This window comes from Felis catus, chromosome C1 (assembly GCF_018350175.1).
Source record: "Felis catus isolate Fca126 chromosome C1, F.catus_Fca126_mat1.0, whole genome shotgun sequence".
NCBI classification, from domain to species: Eukaryota; Metazoa; Chordata; class Mammalia; order Carnivora; family Felidae; genus Felis; species Felis catus.
In genome coordinates this window covers 42,592,621-42,612,723 of record NC_058375.1, presented here as the reverse complement: position 1 = coordinate 42,612,723, position 20,103 = coordinate 42,592,621, and the positions used below count along the sequence as shown (strand labels likewise).

The 20,103-nt window shown below is 38.7% G+C and overlaps 1 protein-coding gene across 1 annotated transcript in view; it reads right to left on the bottom strand.

The window, feature by feature from the left end:
- Positions 1-4,041: 4,041 nt before the first annotated feature.
- Positions 4,042-20,103, bottom strand: part of ZYG11B (zyg-11 family member B, cell cycle regulator) — a 92,716-nt gene continuing 76,654 nt past the window's right edge. Inside the window, exon 14 of the mRNA XM_006934745.5 lies at positions 4,042-8,779. Within this exon, the coding sequence (XP_006934807.1) occupies positions 8,589-8,779 (191 nt within the window). The 3' untranslated portion in view covers positions 4,042-8,588. The remainder of the gene's footprint in view (positions 8,780-20,103) is intronic.

Sequence of the window (20,103 nt, the reverse complement as noted above, 5' to 3'; positions counted from 1 at the left end):
CAATACCGATGCAAACGCACGAGGGTTTATTTGCAAGCTCGAGCTTGGGCCCAAGTATACCCGACACAGCGGAGCAGGGACTTGGACCCCTAGGTTAAGAGGCATAGCAGTTTTATAGGGGCCAATGGCTAATGAGATTGTAACACACACAGAAAGTTGCATAGTCATGTTAGTCCACACGCATGTGGACAATTGAATTACAATTTACCCTATAGTAACTGTTTGAACTAGCCTATCACTCTGGTCAGAATTGGCGCACAAGTTTGGCAGGCAAAAGGCGGGGTTTACACTCTTTGGCGGTTAGGGGTTCCAAGTTCCTATGTGAGCCGGTTTCCAGTAAGGGTGTGCCCTCCGGCTTGACTAGGGTGGGGGAGTGTCTTAAGCAATAAGTAGGTCATGTGGGGGTTATACATGAGATGGTGGGTGTAGCACAAAATGGAGTTAGTCTTGCTCTGCTTGTCCAGGGGTAGGGGGTTTTTGTTAAATTCCTTGGGTCCCACAAGTTAAGCATCTGACTCTTGATCTCAGCTCTTATCTTCATCTCAGGGTCGTGAGTTCAAGGCCCATTTTGGGCTGAAGCCTACTTAAAGACAATAATAATAGGGCACCTGAGTGGCTCAGTCAGTTAAGCGTCTGACTCTTGGTTTCAGCTCAGGTCATGATCTCACAGTTCATGGGTTCAAGCCCCACATCAGACTCTGTACTGAAGTGTAGAGCCTGCTCAGGATTCTCTCTCTCTCCTTCTTCCCCTCTCTCCCTCACATGCTCTATCTCTCTCAAAATAAATAAACTTAATAAAAATATCTTTAAAAATAACAAAATAAAGAAATTAAACTTTGAAATGAAATTAGAAAACTGTAGTCAAGATCTCTTTAAATCATGGTTGACATTCTTTAAGAATTTTATAAAATCTCTTAAGCCTCATGGACCTGAAGTATAGAGGAAAGATCATGAACTTTGATGTCAAAAAAGCCTGAATTCAAATTCCACTTCACCTCTCCTTTGGGCAGTTACTTAAAAGCTAATAGAACTTCTACCCTATGTGTTATTTTTGGCTTTCAAATAGATAGGATGCTTTCTAAGGGAAAAGGTCTGTGACTTTGAGCAAGTATTTGTCTCTTTCTGGGCATTGAGGAAGCACACAAAGATGAGCTATTAACATCTGTGATTTACCCATATCTATGTCTGTTAGCTTTGGTTTATTTCTCCCATTGTGATCAGCAATAAAACCTTTGTTATGGAAAGAGCCTGCCTAGGAAATAAAGAAAGGAACTGGAACCACAGAGGAGCACAAAGTGTCAGGAGCCCTAAACAGGAAAGGTTTAAACTGGATTTGAGATTGGCATTAATGGTTAAATTGGATTTTTCCTCTGTATAGCACAGTGATTAAGAGCATAGATTTCAGAGCCTGACAGACCTGAGTCTTAAGGTGTGACTATGACACCTAATAGTCTGTGACCCTGGCAAAGTTATTTAATACCTCACAATTTCTGTATCCATAAAATGGAATAATTGTCACCGTTGTTATAAGGTTGCAAGGCTTAACTGAGAAAATACACATAAAAAGGTTTAGCATAGTGCTTACCTTGATATACTTTCCAGTTACATTGGAATTCCAAGTCAGTCATTGGAATCTATCGAGTAACTAGTAGTATTTGAAATTATAGACCCCTTCTAATAGTACTTGGCATATAGTGTTAATTGATTGACCCCAAAACCTAAATTATGGTTGATTTAGTCTCATAGGTCTTTAAAGGGGAAATCTTTAAATCCACTGCTAATATCCACTAATAATAATGTGCTTTATTTCATGAATCAGTTTCAAAGGGATTTTGATTATACCTTTGCTTTGCATTGAAAATCATTAGTACTAATTTTACAAAATAGCAAAAGTTCTACAAATAGTGGCGATACTAGTGTCAAAACAGTGTCTAGGTTTAATCTACAAGTTCCTCTATATCTTATGATTTGAGGCAAGTCATTTGATCTCGTTAGGCTTCCCTTCATCTGTAAAGGTAGGGAATAATTATCTTTCCTTACAAGATATTTGAGAGTTAAATGCAGTACTTGGCTCATCATTCATAGTATCGGCAGTTTTGAAGGGTTTTGTTTAAGGCCAAATTGATGAGACTGAGAATTAGGTAAAATATGTTTTTGGAAACACTTTAATTTCCATATTCAAATATGACAACAACATTCTAGGTATGTAATTGAAAATGGTTCCTTTTATAATGTATATTAATGTGAAGTGACAGGAGAGCTAAGGTTTTGTTTTGTTTTGTTTTGTCTTCCAATCCCTGTGCCCAAAGTGGTGCTGAACCAGCCAGGCACCTGAGCTAAGAGTTTTTGTTGTTCTTAGCTGTTAGTAGTCATATCCCAAGTCAAGAAGGGCTACTCATTAGAGATGGTCCTTGACTGAGTCATTGCAAGATGATTTTGAGCAGCTGTCTTACTGAAGGCATGGGAGTAAGCCATTCATTTGCAGCATCTGGCTATTGGTGTCGTTTCCCCAAACTTGTTCTAAAGGCTTACTTCTGAAAGCTAAGAGCTCACTGTGGGTACTCCCAGCCTAGGACTTGCTCTTTCATAGGCTGGAGCCTGTGTAAAGACTAAATTTTGGGGCGCCTGGGTGGCGCAGTCGGTTAAGCGTCCGACTTCAGCCAGGTCACGATCTCGTGGTCCGTGAGTTCGAGCCCCGCGTCAGGCTCTGGGCTGATGGCTCAGAGCCTGGAGCCTGTTTCCGATTCTGTGTCTCCCTCTCTCTCTGCCCCTCCCCTGTTCATGCTCTGTCTCTCTCTGTCCCAAAAATAAATAAACGTTGAAAAAAAAAAAAAAAAGACTAAATTTTGAGACTGCATTATAATCTTAAATTATAAGAACAAAAATGATTAATGTGAGTGCTCATGGTTTCTACCATTCATCCCCTCCTCTCAGTTCGAGGAGTTAATGGAGTTAGAACAATTCATAGGACTCCTAAAATGCAGATTAATGGGGAATAGAAGATGGAAGGATAATGGGAAGAAAGGAGGAATTCAGTCAAGAGAGATTGGGTCAATCTACATAATAAAAACTGTGACAAAGGGTGAGGGAGGGGGAAGGGTGGAGTAAGGTTTTACAATTTTTCCTTTTTGAAGTTATAAAACTTAAAAAAAAAAAAAAAACCTGTCATCCTAACACAGCTAATCTCATATTTGTATATTAGTGAAGCAATCATATTTATTTTGACCATTCATTAACGATTCTATAGCATTCTAACACTAACGCTGCCCTAGAACATCATCCTCAGGGACTATCTCCACTTCTGTGACCATTTGGTGCATTCTTTTCTGTAACATTCACTTGATGCTTAATCACATAATGCCTAAAATCTAAGAAATCTCATGCTATTATGTAACAATGTGGTGGGGAGGAGAGGCCTACTGGATTGGAAGTCTGGAAATAAGCATTGTAGCGCACAGTCTGTCACTGGCTTCCTGTGTGACAGACAAGCTCGTTTTATTTAAGACCGTTTCTTCAACTACAAAATGAATTTCTGAAACTGAAATAAATAACTAAGGCTTCTTTCTGGCTTAAACCTTGTTTTTTGGTAATCTCCCTCATTAAATACTCTTAATATACATTATATCAGTTAATTATCTCAGTAGTTGTGTGAATGAATGTCAACCCAGATGTTATGTTCTCTAGGAAGTCTTCTTGGGGTTGTGTAATGGGTGCCCAGTTTGGATTGTGATCTCTGTGCCTCTATAATAAGCACTGTGGACTGGCTTGTAATGCAATTTAAAATAATATTTCTATGCTTAATATTTCCTCCCCACAAAACTGTAAGTTTCCTGAGGGATTTATAAATTATATAAACTCCAACACTTAAACAGGACCTAGCACAGGTATTTAATGAAATGAATGAATGGAGTTCCATCCAGTACTAGAAACTTGTGCAATAAAACCACTGGTAAGCCATTGCTACAAGTTAATAACTAAGGAATCTATATCTTGCATTAAAGCAAATAGTCTAGAAATAAAGTAGACAAGACACGCTTTACATAAAATTTATAACATTTATTTAGGCAAAAAAAAAAAATTCCCAAAACAAAACTCTGTACACACAACATTAATACCTAAGTGATGTCCTGATTTAAAATATAGCATGATTCATGTACAGAACACTCCCATTCATCTGGCCACAGTGAGAACAGTGCCTTCAGTCCAGAGAATTTGAGAGCCTTGGAAATGTATACACATTACATTTCCCAATGAATTTTTCATATCCTTTGAAAGGAGTTAAACTCTTCCATCGAAATTTAAGCAAAAGATAGCCTTTCTCTCATAAGTCCGTGGGAATTTGACAGTGGGAATTCTACAAAAGTCAAGGATTTTAAGATTTTAAAATTTTATTCTTGCGGATTATCTCAGTATAAATCTTAACATTAACATCATCCCATTTTTAAAGAAAAAAATGCTTTCAACAGTTTCTTGCTTTTATGAAAGTGTATCTCAGCTTTCATTAGCTAAGTAGCTTCTTGCTTCTAAGCTGATTAAAATAAGCTTAAAAGAACCCATTTGAACAGTTTCCTCAAAAGGAAGTTCGAAATTATGCTAATAGTATTAATGAACTAGATGTATGATTTTCCATAGAGTAATTTTGATAAATTTGGATTTTCTAAATATTCTTAATAGTCATTCTATCTAGCTCTAAAGTTTGGTTGTGCCATCCAAATGAACTTCGCTTCATCCAGAGAAATGAGAAATAGCATTGACTTTCCCATAATTTACCCAAAAATATTGGCTGAGGGGAGAAACAGTCAGAGAAAGCTCTTTCTCAGGCTACCCATCAGTTAATATAGAATGTCTTAGGTTAAGATTTGGAAACTAAAGAATGCATAATTAGGAGTGTACCGTGTCATGCAAAGTCTATCAGATACTAAAAAAGATAAAGCAATTACTCATTTAAAGCACACTGAGCAAATTCCTATCATACTGCTATTCTCATCACTGGATGAAGGTTGGATTTGCATTATTCCTAAAGTAAACAGTACATGAGTTAACACTTAAAATGAAAAATGTGTCGATACAAAGCAAATGGTAAAGGTTAAACATCCAATATCCACACAATCATTTGAAACTGCTACAACAGATTCGAGAGGGAAACCGTAAGTTTGCAAACTTCTCTACAGGCTGCCTTAGAACACTACTCTGAGGCCCTATCCATATAAAGTTCCCAAATAAGTAACATACAGATAAAACTGCCCATATCAGCTGACATTATGATACTGCCTTTAATTTACACCTTCAGTTTAATAATACTGTTTATTCCAAAATAAAAGTTGCGCAATGAACAAATACTGTAAACATGGCATTAGAGAGGGCAGGAAAGGGGTGGGTTTTCCCTGCTACTCATGACCTCTTTTCAGTCTCAGGTATTGGCTGCAGGTTGTTCTATGAGGGCGCCATGCATTTTAAAACACTAAGCCAAAACCATTGTTCATTAATGTATCGTAACTGAGAACATAAAATATATTTTCATTAAAACGTGCTCCAAAGGGCTAGAAGAAGGCCCAATCTTATCTTGACACATGGCATAATTAAACATACAGCTAAATGAAAGTGACTAGGGAGGAAAAGGGCCAACTCAAAAGGTCTCAATAGTAAGAACAACTTCTTAGGCTTGATAGATTTGATGTTTTTAAACACGAATCTTTGAAGTTTGCAAACAAAAGAGATCATGAAATTCAATTCCTATAGCACCCTTTTATGGTGATTCACCTCCACCTTAGGTAATTAAGTTGACTAGTGCCACTAACTGGCATTTCTGTCCAGGGGTAAAGAGCAGCAGTATTTAAGGTCAATTCCTAGAACTGTGGGTCTGATACGATTTTTCAAATCCTCAATTAAGATCAGTAACCACTGAGTCCTTGGCCAGAGAGTAAACTAACCCCTTATTACTACTTGATTTATGTTTCTTTTCAACTGCCAAAAGGAAAAAATGATTTTTTAGAGTGTAAAGACCACGAGCAAAACTTATTTGATGTAAAGAACAAGATGCCTGATTTCTGCTTTAATTTTAGACTGTTCTTGTTTTACTCAATGATACCAACATGCAGCATTATGCTCTTAAAAAGTCTAATTCCATTTCCTTTGGTAGATCTAAACCTTGCTGCTGCTTGTGGACTGATGTAGTGATATTTTACAATATCTGAGTGCACCAGTGATTTGAGCAATGAGTGGTTCAGCCCTAGTCTAAATTGTGCTTGAAACAGCACCTCTAAGCCACTGAAGAGGTAACCCTTGAAGGCACCAAGTACTGTTACATTCTACTATATGCATGTAAAAGATAGGCCTAATTAATAGATTCCAACTGTAGACACAGGCCAGTTACGCCTCATAATTTCAATATATACATCTACTATATTTTAGCCAGATTCAAGACCTTACAGACAATTCTGTGCCTTAGTTAGATACACAATTTTAAGAACCATCCCAACCACAAAGGCACTACAATTTTTATATATGGGATGTGAGCAATTATTTTGCTTTTAAGACTCAGAAATATCCCACCATTACCAATGTTCAAAGTAGTAAATTTAAAACTAATTTTCAATATTTTTAAGTCTTCATCTATCAAGTTATTCTGAGCAATGAAGGGAGTTATTGTTTTCTGTACATTGTTAGCTATTTCTGAAAACAATTTGTGAAGATAAAAACCTAAGCCTAGCCTAATAAGGAACACATACTTTTGCTTCAACAGGACAGAAGAGACACTTGAAGCCAAACTTCTCAAACAGGCTTTTCCCTAACTATACAAGCTAAGAGGCCTGGAGATAGTCAAAATAGCTAGCGATTTCCAAGCTAGTGCAGGCCGGCCTATTTTCTACATTTTGCCTTAGACATTAAAATCTAGGAAAAAGGGGGAAAGCTAAAAGAATCTTCCATTTCCCCTGAAATAGACAATCCGTGAAAATTTATCTTGTGCCTATAAAAATTCCTTAAACCAATTAAGTCAGAAGTAATCCACAATATAATATGGTTTTTAATGGTTCTAAATAACTATTTTCTTTTAGTTTAAGTTTTCATCCCTGCGAAGGAGTATGAAATAATTCAAGTATGATTTTTGTGATAGTGGTATGAAATATGTATGTCAAAAATGCTATCAGCACACTAATAAGCCAGCTCTTTTCTAAATAAAAATGCCTCTGAATAATCACCATAATTTAAACATACCATTTTAAATCTCTATTGAAAACAGTTTAACCATCTATGGAAAAAAATGCAGTCATCTGAAATTGTGATTAACCTTATTCACAAACTAAAATTTTAAACGGAAATTAAATTTCTTGGTGACTTGCTGCCTCCCAGCTGCCATTATTGATATAATGATAATTGATTCTTTACTCTGCTGTAACGGGTATCTCAAAAGGAAAGGCAATTGTCTAAAAAATAACCCATCAAAAAATATTTCCTTTTACACGCTACATCTAGAACCATTGTATTTAACAACAGTCTAACGCTTATCATTGATTTTTGGCAGTGAGGTGTGGACATCTTTCTCCAACATGAGAACATTAAGATACATGTATTTTGGAAAAAAAAAAGAAAGAAAGAAAATTTAACTTCTTGTGACAAAATTTACTGTTGTTAAGTATATTTAACTGAGCAGGTAATACCGTGTGTAGTCTCTATGTCACTGAATAAAATGACTTTGAAATAGAGGGAAAATAATGCTCAGTTTTAACAAGAGACAATTTTATAAAAATTCACATTTTCACAATAGTATGACTTATAGAGATTCAGACAATTAATCTTTAACACAGAATGTTGTAATATTTTACACTGTGATGTCCCGGGAAATATTTCTAGAGAGTAACCAGCAGTCTGTGTAGGAAGCAGCAGCCCATGCTTCCAGGAATAAATATGAAGAATAAGCTACTGCTTACTGCCTCAGAAGAGGTGGGCTCCAGGATAGCCTGTCCCAGTTTAAAAACTGTATTGTAAGAGCAGACCTTTCTCTAGTTCCTTATTTCTTTCCCCCTTAATAGTTTTCCTTCCAATATATTTTTTCTGTCATCCACCCAGGCTCCAGTTGGTGAGTAGCTTTCAAACAGGACTTGGATTTCCGCTCTTTCACACTAAGAAGGACATCTTATAAAAGGTACACAGAGAAGAAAGCCATTTTATACAGAAGCAGTATAAAACTTACAACTGAAGCAGTGCCAGAAATCAGGTTAACAGCTTATCTGAAGCTGCAAATTGATTGGAAGGGACTTTAAGATCAGAAAAGTCTGGCTTAAGGGTTCGTGCAAACTTTATCATAAAACTGTAGAATTTCAAGCACAGGTAAGTTCAAACACGGAAAGATGTGGAAAATTTCCTAAAAGGCAATGATGAAGGAACAGATCCTTCTTGCCTCAGAAGTTAAAAATCACAAGACAAATTAGAGACTGTTCACATGGGCAGTACTTTACACGGTCAATCCCAAACTGATCTTATGACTCTTGTCATAGAAACCCCTAAAACATCACAGAGGGTAAGATATTCCAAATGAACCTATCACAAAAAGGATTCCTGTGATTCAGTTATTCAATTACTTATGGCTATCAATTTAGTCTAGCCTGGGGCTGCTTTTTACAGGGAGGTGGTCTCCCATGGCGCACAATGTGTTTTTCTAAGCTGTCTAGAATGGCCACAGCAATCTGTTGGACATGGGGATCCGTCTGTTCGTGTTCTTTGATGTTGTATAAATGCTGCAATCCTCCTTCCTCAATCAGCATGCTGCAATACCTTGAGGCTGAAAGAGGAGAAAGAGCTTTTCTTAAAACATTTAAAAAAAATTATTCTACACACAAAAAAGTTCTTTTTGTCACTTAAAATTTGAGCTATTTTTTAATTCTTTTTTTTTGAATTTTATTTTTCATTTTTTAAAATTTACATCCAAATTAGGTAGCATATAGTCCAACAATGATTTCAGGAGTAGATTCCTGAGTGCCCCTTACCTATTTAGCCCATCCCCCCTCCCACAACCCCTCCAGTAACCCTCAGTTTGTTCTCCATATTTATGAGTCTCTTCTGTTTTGTCCCCCTCCCTGTTTTTATATTATTTTTGCTTCCCTTCCCTTATGTTCATCTGTTCTGTGTCTAAAAGTCCTCCTATGAGTGAAGTCATATGATTTTTGTCTTTCTCCGACTAATTTCACTTAGCATAACACCCTTCAGTTCCATCCACATAGTTGCAAATGGCAAGATTTCATTCTTTTTGATTGCCAAGTAAAACTCCATTGTGTGTGTGTGTGTATGTGTATAAGTGTGTGTATATATATATATATATATATATGTATATGTATATATATATATATACATACATATATATATATATGTATGTATATATATATATATATATATATATATATATATACACACACACACACCACATCTTTTTTTTTTTTTTTTTCCCAGCGTTTATTTATTTTTGGGACAGAGAGAGACAGAGCATGAACAGGGGAGGGGCAGAGAGAGAGGGAGACACAGAATCGGAAACAGGCTCCAGGCTCTGAGCCATCAGCCCAGAGCCTGACGAGGGCTTGAACTCACGGACCGCGAGATCGTGACCTGGCTGAAGTCGGACGCTTAACCAACTGTGCCACCCAGGCGCCCCACACCACATCTTCTTTATCCATTCATCCATCCATGGACATTTGGGCTCTTTCCATACTTTGGCGATTGTTGATAGTGCTGCTATAAACATTGGGGTGAATGTGTCCCTTCGAAACAGCACACCTGTATCCCTTGTGGTAAATGCCTAGTAGTGCAATTGCTGGGTTGGAGGGTAGTTCTATTTTTAGTTTTTTGAGGAACCTCCATACTGTTTTCCAGAGTGGCTGTACCAGCTTGCATTCCCAAAATTTGAGCTATTTTTGCTATTGACTACTAATACATGCTAAACCTTGATAAATACCTCTGTAATGATGTTATGTCTACACTGCAAGGCTCCACACATAACAATGATTCTCTAATTCATATATATATACAATTCTCATATTCATATATATATGGTTCTCTTATCAAGGCTACCACAGCTATGGGTGGGGGGATTGGTTCCTCACATCCACAAGTCTCTATGTGGAAAGAAAGGGCAGTAGAAAACTTAGACGTTTAAACCAACTCTCTTCCTCCTTTCCTTATACTTTAACTGGGACAGATGAAATAATGGAGGCATATGGAAATTTTAAAACAGTTATATGGAAAAGCATAGACAATTACTTTAGACATGGTAAAAGAAACATTTGCATGTCCTTAAAAAAAAAAAAAAGAAAAGAAACATCTGTATGTTCTTAGACTCAAAGTTTGATAAAAGTACCTTTCCATGTGGAAGGCTGTATGTTGATTGGTTAGGTTGAATAGGTTTCTCCCATGTGTTTTATACCAAAAAAATGAAATGGATAAACCATTTTTTTACCAAAAATAAATAAATAAAAATCATAACATTAAAGCATAGACAATCTGGAAAAGAAAACTTGTTTGATCCCAAATCATAGGTAAGATAGGTGCTATTACACTTTTATGCATTTCCTATATTTTTTAAAAAAAATTTAATGGCATTCATATTGTACACGTAATTTTCTTTTAAAATATTTTCTTTGCCTTGTTTTTAAGTATTTCTTCTTTTTATATATACCACTTTTAAAAGTATTTTTAGTTTTAGTCATATTTATTAAAGTATAATTTACACACAGTAAAATATACCCAATTTAATCTATAATTTGATGAGTTTTGGCAAATGTATACACTTGTATAACCACCACCACAATCAGAATATAGAATAAAAAAAAAAAAAAAAAAGGTTCCTTGTGCACCTTTGCAATCTCCTCTGCAGCCTCACCTAGGCAACCACTTCTCTAATTTCTATGATATTGACTTTTGCTTGGTCTAGAACTTCAAGTAAATAGGACCATACAGTATGTATTCTTTTGAGTCTATTTTTGCTCAGCATGGCTTATTTAAAAATTTTTATTTTACTGTTTATTTTTGAGACAGAGCATGAGTCGGGGAGGGGCAGAAAAGGAGAGGGAGACACAGAATCCCAAGCAGGCTCCAGGCTCTGAGCTGTCAGCAAAGAGCCCCATGCAGGGCTGGAACTCACCCCCTCAGCCTGACTTGAGATGTGTCCATATTGCTATGTATATGTGGTAGTGTTTTTTTTTTTTTTTTAAGTATTTTTAAAATTTGAATATTAGGAGGTGCCTGGGTGGCCCAGTTAAGTGTCTGACTTCAGCTCAGGTCATGATCTCAGATTTTGTGAGTTCGAGTCCCACATCAGGCTCTCTGCTGTCAGTGCAGAACCTGCTTCAGATCCTCTGTCTCCCTCTCTCTCTGCCCCTCCCCGGCTGTCTTTCTCTCTCTCAAAAACAAATAAACATTAAAAAAAAATAATAAAACAAAATAAACAGGGGTGTCTGGGTGACTTAACCAGTTAAGTGTCCAACTCTTGATTTTGGCTCAGGTCATGACCTCATGTTGTGAGTTCAAGCCCCATGTTGGGCTCTGTGCTGGGCATGGAGCCTGCTTGAGATTCTCTCTCTCTCTCTCTCTCTCTCTCTCTCTCTCTCTCTCTCTCTCTTTCTCTCTCTCTCTCTCAAAAAAGGAAGAAAATAATAAAAAAATAAAGTATTAAGTATTTTAAGTAAATATTCTATTGCATTGACTATACTACGTTATTTTTATTTTTTTAATCTTTTTTTTTTTTTTTAATGTTCATTTTTTGAGAGAGAGGACATGAGCAGGGGAGGGGGAGGGAGGGAGAGGGACAGAGAGAGAGACAGAGGATCTGAAGCAGACTGTGCACTGAGATGGAAAGCCCAAAGCAGGGCTCAAACTCACAAACCATCAGATCATGACCTGAGCCGAAGTAGGATGCTTAACTGACTGAGCCACCCAGGAGCCCAACAGAAGTATTTTTGTGGACTTTCTGTTTCAGTGATCTTGAGGAAATACTTAGAATGCTGGGCAAATGCTAAATGTGCGCTTAACATTATAAGAAATCATCAAACTGTTTTCTAACATGGTTGCATAATTTTTTCATTGTTCTAAATGTTTATTTATTCTGAGACAGAGAAAAAGAGAGAAACTGGGGGAGGGGCAAAGAGAGAGGGAGAGACAGAGAATCTCAAACAGGGTCCCCACTGTTAGCTCAAAGCCTGATGCAGGGCTCAAACTCACAAACCATGAGATCATGACTTGAGCCAAAATCAAGAGTTGATGCATAACTGAATGAGCCACCCAGGTGCCCCAAAAATGGCTGTACAGTTTTTCAATCTGATCAGTAATGAATGAGAAAGCTGTTTCACATTCTTGCCAACACTTGCCATCATCCATCTTTTTTGTTTATAGGCAGCCTTTTTAGTAGGCATAAACTAGTGTCTCGTTGTGGTGTTAATTTTTAAATGTTTGTTTAATTTGAGAGAGAGCAAGAGCGAGTGGGGGAGGGGCAGAGACAGAGGGAGAGAGAGAATCCCATACAGGCTCCACACTGACAGCACAGAGCTCAAACCCACAAACCCAGAGATCATGACCTGGGTTGAGATCAAGAGTCTGACACTTGGGGCACTTGGGTGGCTCAGGTGGTTAAACGTGACTTCAGCTCAGGTCATTGTCTCGTGGTCTGTGGGTTCGAGCTCTGTGTCAGGCTCTGTGCTGACAGCTCAGAGCCTGGAGCCTGCTTTGGATTCTGTGTCTCCCTCTCCCTGCCCTTCCTCTACTCGCTCTCTGTCTCTCTTTCAAAAATAAATAGACATTAAAAAAGAAAGATTAAAAAAAAAAGTCACTTAACTGACTGAACCACCCAGGCACCCCTCATTGTGGTTTTAATTTGTATTTCTCTAATGACCAATGATGTTGAGCTTCTTTTCATGTGCTTATTGGCCGTTCACATGATCTCTTTGTAGAAAGTCTAGTTAGTCCTTTGCCCATTTTTAAACTGGGTTATTTTTATCATTGAGTTGTAAGAACTCTTTATATATTCTGAAAACATGTCCCTCTATCAGATATATAATGTGCAAATATTTTCAACCTTTCTGTAAATTGTCTTTTCACTTTGTTGATGGTGTCCTCTGTAAATTGTCTTTTCACTTCCTTGATGGTGTCCTTTGAAGCACAAAAGTTTTCATTTTTTTAATTAAATCCAATTAAACTAGCTTTTCTGTCACTTAAGCTTTTGGTGTCCTAAGAAGCTACTGCTTAATCCAGGGTTATAGTGATTTAAATCTATGTTTTCCTCCTAAAAATTTTATATGCTTATTTAGATGTAGATGTAGCTCTTACATTTAGGTCTAGAATCTACTTTGAGTTAGTTTTTAATGTTGTTGTGTTTTTTTTTTTTAATTTATTTTTTGAGAGAATGTGTGCAAGTGGGGAAGGGGCAAAGAGAGGGGGACAGAAGATCCAAAGCGGGCTCTGCACTGACAGTAGCAAGCCCGATGTGGGGCTCAAACTCACAATCTGGGAGATCGTGACCAGAGCCGAAGTCGGGCACTCAACTCACTGATCCACCTAGGCGCCCCTTGAGTTAATTTTTATATACAGTATGAAGTAAGGAATCAGATTCTTCTTTTACATGTGCCTACTCAGTTTTCCCAGCACTGTTGAAAAAATGACTCCTTCCCCATTAAATTGTCTTAGCACCCATGTCAAAAATCAATTTTGGGGGTTATTTCTGGACTCTCAATTCTAATGCATTGATATATATGTCTGTCCTAAGGATGTTGAACATCTTTTCATGTGCTTATTTGCCATCCATTAATCTTCTTTGGTAAAGGATCTGTTCAACTCTTTTGTCCATTTTCTCCTCACTTGTATTGTTTTCTTATTAAGTTTTGAGAGCTTTCTTTCTTTCTTTTTCTTTTTTTTTTTAAAGAAGATTTTATTTTTAAGAAATCTCTACACCCAACACAGGCTCAAAGTCACACCCCCAAGATCAAGAGGCGCACACTCCCCTGGCTGAGCCAGCCAGGTGCCCCGAGAATTCTTTATAAAAGTTTTGAATACCTATGCTTTATCAGACATGTGATTTGCAAATACTTTGATCCAGTATGTGTACTGGCTTTTGATTCTTTTAACAGTATCTTTCAAAGAACAGAAGTCCTTAAGTTCGATCAAGGGCAATTTAGCTATTTTCTTTCCTTTGTAGATCATGCTTTTGTGCATATTTAAGAAATCTGCAGGGTGGCAGGCTGGTTTGGTCGGTAAAGAAAGCAACTCTTGATCTCTAGGTTGTAAGTTCAAGCCCCACATTGGATTGTAGAGATTACTTAAAAAATAAAATCTTAAAGAAAAAAAAAAGAAATCTGCCTAACATCAAGTCACAAAGATTTTTTGTTTTCTTCTAGAGCCTTTTTTAAAGTTTGTTTATTTATTTATTTTGAGAGAGAGACAGAGCACATGCACATGAGAGGGGGAGGGGCAGAGGAAGAGAGAGAGAGAAAACCCCAAGCAAGCTCTGCACTGTCAGTGCAGAATATGACAAACACGGGGCTTGAACTCAGAAACCACTGAGATCATGACCTAAGCTGAAACCAAGAGTCAGACACTTAGCCCACTGAGCCACCCAGGTGCCCCTCTTCTAGAACTTGTTTTTTCTTTTTAACGTTTATTTATTTTGAGAGAGACAGAGTATGAGTGGAGAAGGGGCAGAGAGAGAGGGAGAATTCCAAGTAGGCTCCACTTAGCGCAGAGCCCGACACAGGGCTCAGACTCATGAAACCGTGAGATCATGATTTGAACCAAAATCAAGAGTTGGATGCTTAACTGACTGAGCCACCCAGGCATGTCTTCTAGTACTTTTAAATAGTTTCTTGTTTCATATGTAGGCCTATGATCAATTAAGAGTTAATTTTTGGGGGTGTTTGCCTGGGTAGAGTCCAAGGTAGAATAAGCTCACTTTTTTTTTTTCCTAAAGTAGGCTCCATGCCTAAAGTGGGGCTTTTTTTAAAGTAGTTATTTATTTATTTATTTTTTGTAGTAATCTCTACATCCAATGTGGGGCTCAAACTCACAACTCCAAGATCAATAGTTGCTCTTCCAACTGAGCCAGCCAAGCACCCCTCACTTTTTTTTGCATCCAGAGATCCAGTGGTTGTAGCTGGATTTGTTGTAGCACCGTTTGTTGAAAAGATTATCATTTCTTTATTGAATGCACTTTAAACTTACGTCAAAAATTAATCAACCATATATGTCTAGCCCTATTTTTGTATTCTCTATTCTGGTCCACTGAACCTTTGCCTATTTCTATGCCTGGACTTGCAACTGGTGTCTGAAGTGAAGGCAGTCTTGTGGGACTAACCCTTAACCTATGGGATCTGACACTGTCTCCAGGTAAATGTCAGAATTGAATTCAATTCGTAGTGTGCACAGATGCTGTCTGCTGAGAACTGGAAAACTGCTTGGTGGAGTGTGGAAAAAACAGGTGTTAGAATTGATGTCAGAAGTGGGGTTTGAGGGGTGCCTGGGTAGCCTAGTTGGTTAAGGTATCTGACTCTTTTGGCTCACGTCATGATCTTGCTGTTCATGAGTTCGAACCCTGCATTGGGTTCGGCACCATCTATGCAGAGCCTGCTTGGAATTTTCTCTCGCCTTTTCTCTGCCTCTCCCATCTCGCATGTGCTCTTTCTCTCCCTCAGAATAAAAAAAAAAAAGAAAAATTAAAAAAGAAATGGGATTTGCTATAATGGCTGTAGCTCATAAAAATATGTGGTTTGGGAAGAGAAAAGATGAAAGAGGGATGAAAAACCTCTGATTCCAGAGTAGCCAGGTATTCACCATGATATGGAGTAGCAGCTGAGCTGCAATCAGTTACTAAAGGTAAAAGTTGCCAACAGAATTTAGAGATGGATCTAAACCTTACCAGCAACTGCTTGTGGCAGTGGTTACGCAGATTAATCAAGATAAAAGGTCCAGGATTCCTTGGCATGACCCCTCACTGGGGACTCAAAGCCTTTCAGGTAAGACTGGGTAAATTGGTCAGGGAATGGAAAAGTTACCAAAATCCACTGGTGAAGCCCTAATGTGGGCTTATAATTAGATCGAGAGAAAATAAAAATGTGTGGGTTGAGGGGCACCTGCGTGGCTCAGTTAAGCGGCTGACTTTGGTTCAAGTCATAATCTCACAGTGTGTGGGTTCGAGCCCCACATTGGACTCTGAGCCTGGAGCCTGCTTCAGATTCTGTGTCTCCCTTTCTCTCTGCCCCTCCCCCACTCACACTCTTTTGCTCTCTCTCTCAAAAAAAAAATAAATAAATATTAAACAAAAATTTTTTTAATGTATGGGTTGATGGAATTATGAAAGGTGGAATGTTTAAACAGGTTTTATGTAAAGAAACTGTGTTTCCTTTACCTGAATGTCTTATGGGAATGAGCATTATGTCTCGCTAGGGAACACTTCACCTACCTAGTAATATAAAGTCAAAATCTGTGGATGAAGTCCTAATGAAGGCTACAGTCAGGAATGTAATAGAATTAAACTAAAAGTTTGTAGGACAACTGGTATGGTTGAGTAGGCTTTATGTAAAGTGATTGTATTTCTTTTACTTAACTGTATTATAAGGATGGACATTTTATTTGACTAGGAAATGTTACTCCTACCTAACATTGTAAAACAGAAAGCATGTAAATCTACTCTTCAAGCAATGTTAAGTAGACATGCTAAATGGGTACCAGAAGGTTTCTCAAGCCTGTGCAGTGTAGAATATAGGCCGAAGTGCTGGTAGAGACAAATTCTCTGTGCCTTACTTATGTGAAGAACAGACTGGGGCATTGGACTAGAGAATTTCCAACCAAGAGGCATTTACTACCTTGCTATCTGACATTAATTGAAGCTACCTTATGACAGAAGGATTAAAAAATGATCTTAAAACCTGAAATATGCATGGTGTTCTGGGTGATGTCAGAGAAACACTCTAATGGGGATGGCAGTGCTAGGAGAGTTCCCTAGTGAAATGGAAATTGTTTATACAGGATAATGCTACCTGGGGAATGCAAGGAGGGTATAATCATGGGCAGGAAGACTCTTTCTCCCTAGGACCCACTTTGAAACTGCACAAGGAGCTGCTACATTCTAACATCACTTGGACAGTACCTTGTAAACAGCTGTCCACTAGCCGACAAAGAGTTGCTTGGTTTGTGGACAGTAGTTCCAAGGTGAACAGAAAACATCCTGTTTGAAAGGCCAGCACTCTGACTAAAAAAGGTAAAAGCAAATGAGCTCTGTGAGCTGAACTGCATGCTGTTTTCGCAGCAGTGATTAAAGAACTGAAAAGTGATAAAAGGCTCTTTTTGGGTTTTTAATGTCTTGAGGGCAGTGGTCAATGGCCTGAGCATACGGATGGGCACAAGGGCAATAGGAACAGAATTGAAGGGGTGCTCGTATGAGACATGGCCCTATGGAAATCACTGTGGGAATCTGAAGAATGCATTCTAGTAGGACATTTCTACACCCATCAGAACTCCTTGTAGGTTCAGAAGATAACTGGAATAGACCAGCAGAAGAACTTGCCTGGGGTGGCCTGGGGTGGCCACATGGGTCCATGAAATAAGTGGATATGGAGATACTACAGCAATGCAGATATGGGCTGAATGTAGACATATGGCAATCTCTGAGGCACAAATTGCCAGCAAGAACTGTTCAGCCTGCCAGCAAAGGAGACAGACACTGTAGATGGCTATGTGGCAAATTCCCTGGGGGGAAAGGCCCTGATCATAGCTAGCAAGTCAGACTAGCACTGGTAGTCCTGGGGAGATACAGATGGGTCTTGACAGAAGTAGATACTGACTCTGGACTGGGCTTTGCTCAGACAGTGATAGATATGAATGCTTAGAATGCTATAGAGCAACCAAAACATAAGACATTGAAACAATTTGGACAGCCGACTGTCATTTCTTCTGATCAAGGAACATATTTTACAGTGTATAATGTTGATGGAGTTCAGGACACATTGCCCTAAAACATGGCTTCTTGGCATATTGACTATCCTAAGCTAAAGTTGTTTGAGAAAACAGCAGAAGCGGGAAGATTACTCTGACTTCCCTCCCTCACCTTCCTTCCCTGAAATAGGTCATAAAACGCCCATGTGAAAGGCACCCTCCTTGTACCAGGAAGAAGGAAGATATTTTATCACCAGAGACCTGGAATTGGGGGCTGAGGAATCTGTACAAACAAACTGTATTTAACTAACTCTTATTTTCCTAGCCACTTCTTCACCATTTACTACCCCTAGCCAAAACATCTTTGTCTTGTCAATTTTTCACAAATTTGTTTCTTTATCTAAAAGGTATAAAAGCTTCCTGCTCTGGTCACTTCAGGGCTTCATTCTTGTTTGAAGATTCCCACATATAAAACTTTGAAGTTTTAATAAAATTTGTATGCTTTTCTTCTGTAAATCTGTCTTCATCAGTTTAATTTTCAGGCCCATCTGCTCCCTCGAGGTAGCCACCTGGGTCCATGAAATGAGTCGATCTGGGGTACTGCAGCAATGCAGACAGAGGCTGAATCTAGACATTCTTCCTGCAACCTCTGAGGCACAAATTGGCAGAGCTGAGTAACACTTTTTCCTCCCTTCCAATGTCCAACAATGGGCAGAGAGAGATCTTCCTCAGGGTAACAGTTTCAAAGAACTGGAATGGGCAATTCATATATTGGTTGTTTTAAAAAGGGGGTGGGGGGCGCCCGGGTGACTCAGTCGGTTAAGTGTTTGACTTCGGCTCAGGTCATGATCTCACGGTCCGTGAGTTCGAGCCCCGCATTGGGCTCTGTGCTGACAGCTCAGAGCCTGAAGCCCGTTTCAGATTCTGTCTCCCTCTCTCTCTGCCCCTCCCCTGTCCATGCTCTGTCTCTCTCTGTCTCAAAAACAAATAAACGTTAAAAAAAAAAAATTAAAAATAAAAATAAAAAATAAAAACGGGGTGGGGTAGAGGTGAGAAACAGGTCTGAAGAGCTAGATTCCATGCCTTTGTGAGAGTATGCTCATGCTCAATATGAGTGGGGCTAAAAAGAGTGTCCCCACTAGATATTCTTCCGTTTTTCTGGTGGATCCAGAGAAGAGGGAATGGGAAAGGATGCTGGTATGGCTATGTAATTCTTGCTAAGGGAGGATACTGGTAAAATGACTATACTTTTTTTTTCCCCCTTCTTCTTCTTCTTCCCTGTATCAATTAAACTTAAAAAAAATTTTTTTAATGTTTATTTTTGAGAGAGAGAGAGAGAGAGACAGTGCAGAGTTGGGGGGGGGGGGCAGAGAGAAAGGGAGACACAGGATCTGAAGCAGGCTCCAGTATCTGAGCTGTCAGCACAGAGCCAGATTCAGGGCTCGAACCCATGAACCGTGAGATCATGACCCGAGCTGAAGTCTGGCACTTAACTGACTGAGCCACCCAGGAGCTCCAATTAAACTTAAAAAAAAAAAAAAAAAAAAAAAAAAAAAAAAAAAAATTCCCAACCAGGGGCTTCTGGGTGGCTCCGTTGGTTAAGCATCTGACTTCGGCTCAGGTCATGATCTCATGGTTTCATGGTTCTTGAGTTGAGCCCTGCATTGGGCTCTCTGCTCTCAACACGGAGCCCGCTTCGAATCCTCTCTTCCCCTCTCTCTGCCCCTTCCCTGCTTGTGCTCTCTCTCAAAATAAACAAGCATTGAAAAAAAAAAATTCCCAAGGGGTACCTGAGTGGCTCAGTCACTTAAGCATCCAACTTAAGCTCAGGTGATAATCTTGAGGTTTGTTAAGTTCGAGCCCTGCATCAGGCTCAGCACTGACAGTTAAAAGCCTGCTTAAGATTCTCTCTCTCTGCCTCCCTCTCTTCCCCTCCCCACTTGTGCGCACATGCACGCTTGCTCTCTCTCTCTCTCAAAACAAAATAAACTTAAAAAAAAATTAAAAATTCCCAGCCTGATGCAGTGGTCACAGATCAGGGCTGCAACTACCCATGTTGGAAGCAGGGATGATTCCTAAGTAAGAAATTGTAACTGTATTTTAAAATGTTTTTGTGTTGCCTGGGTGGCTCAGCCAGTTGAGTGTCTGACTCTTGATTTAGGCTCAGGTCATGATCCTAGGGTTGTGGGATCAAGCTCTGAGTTG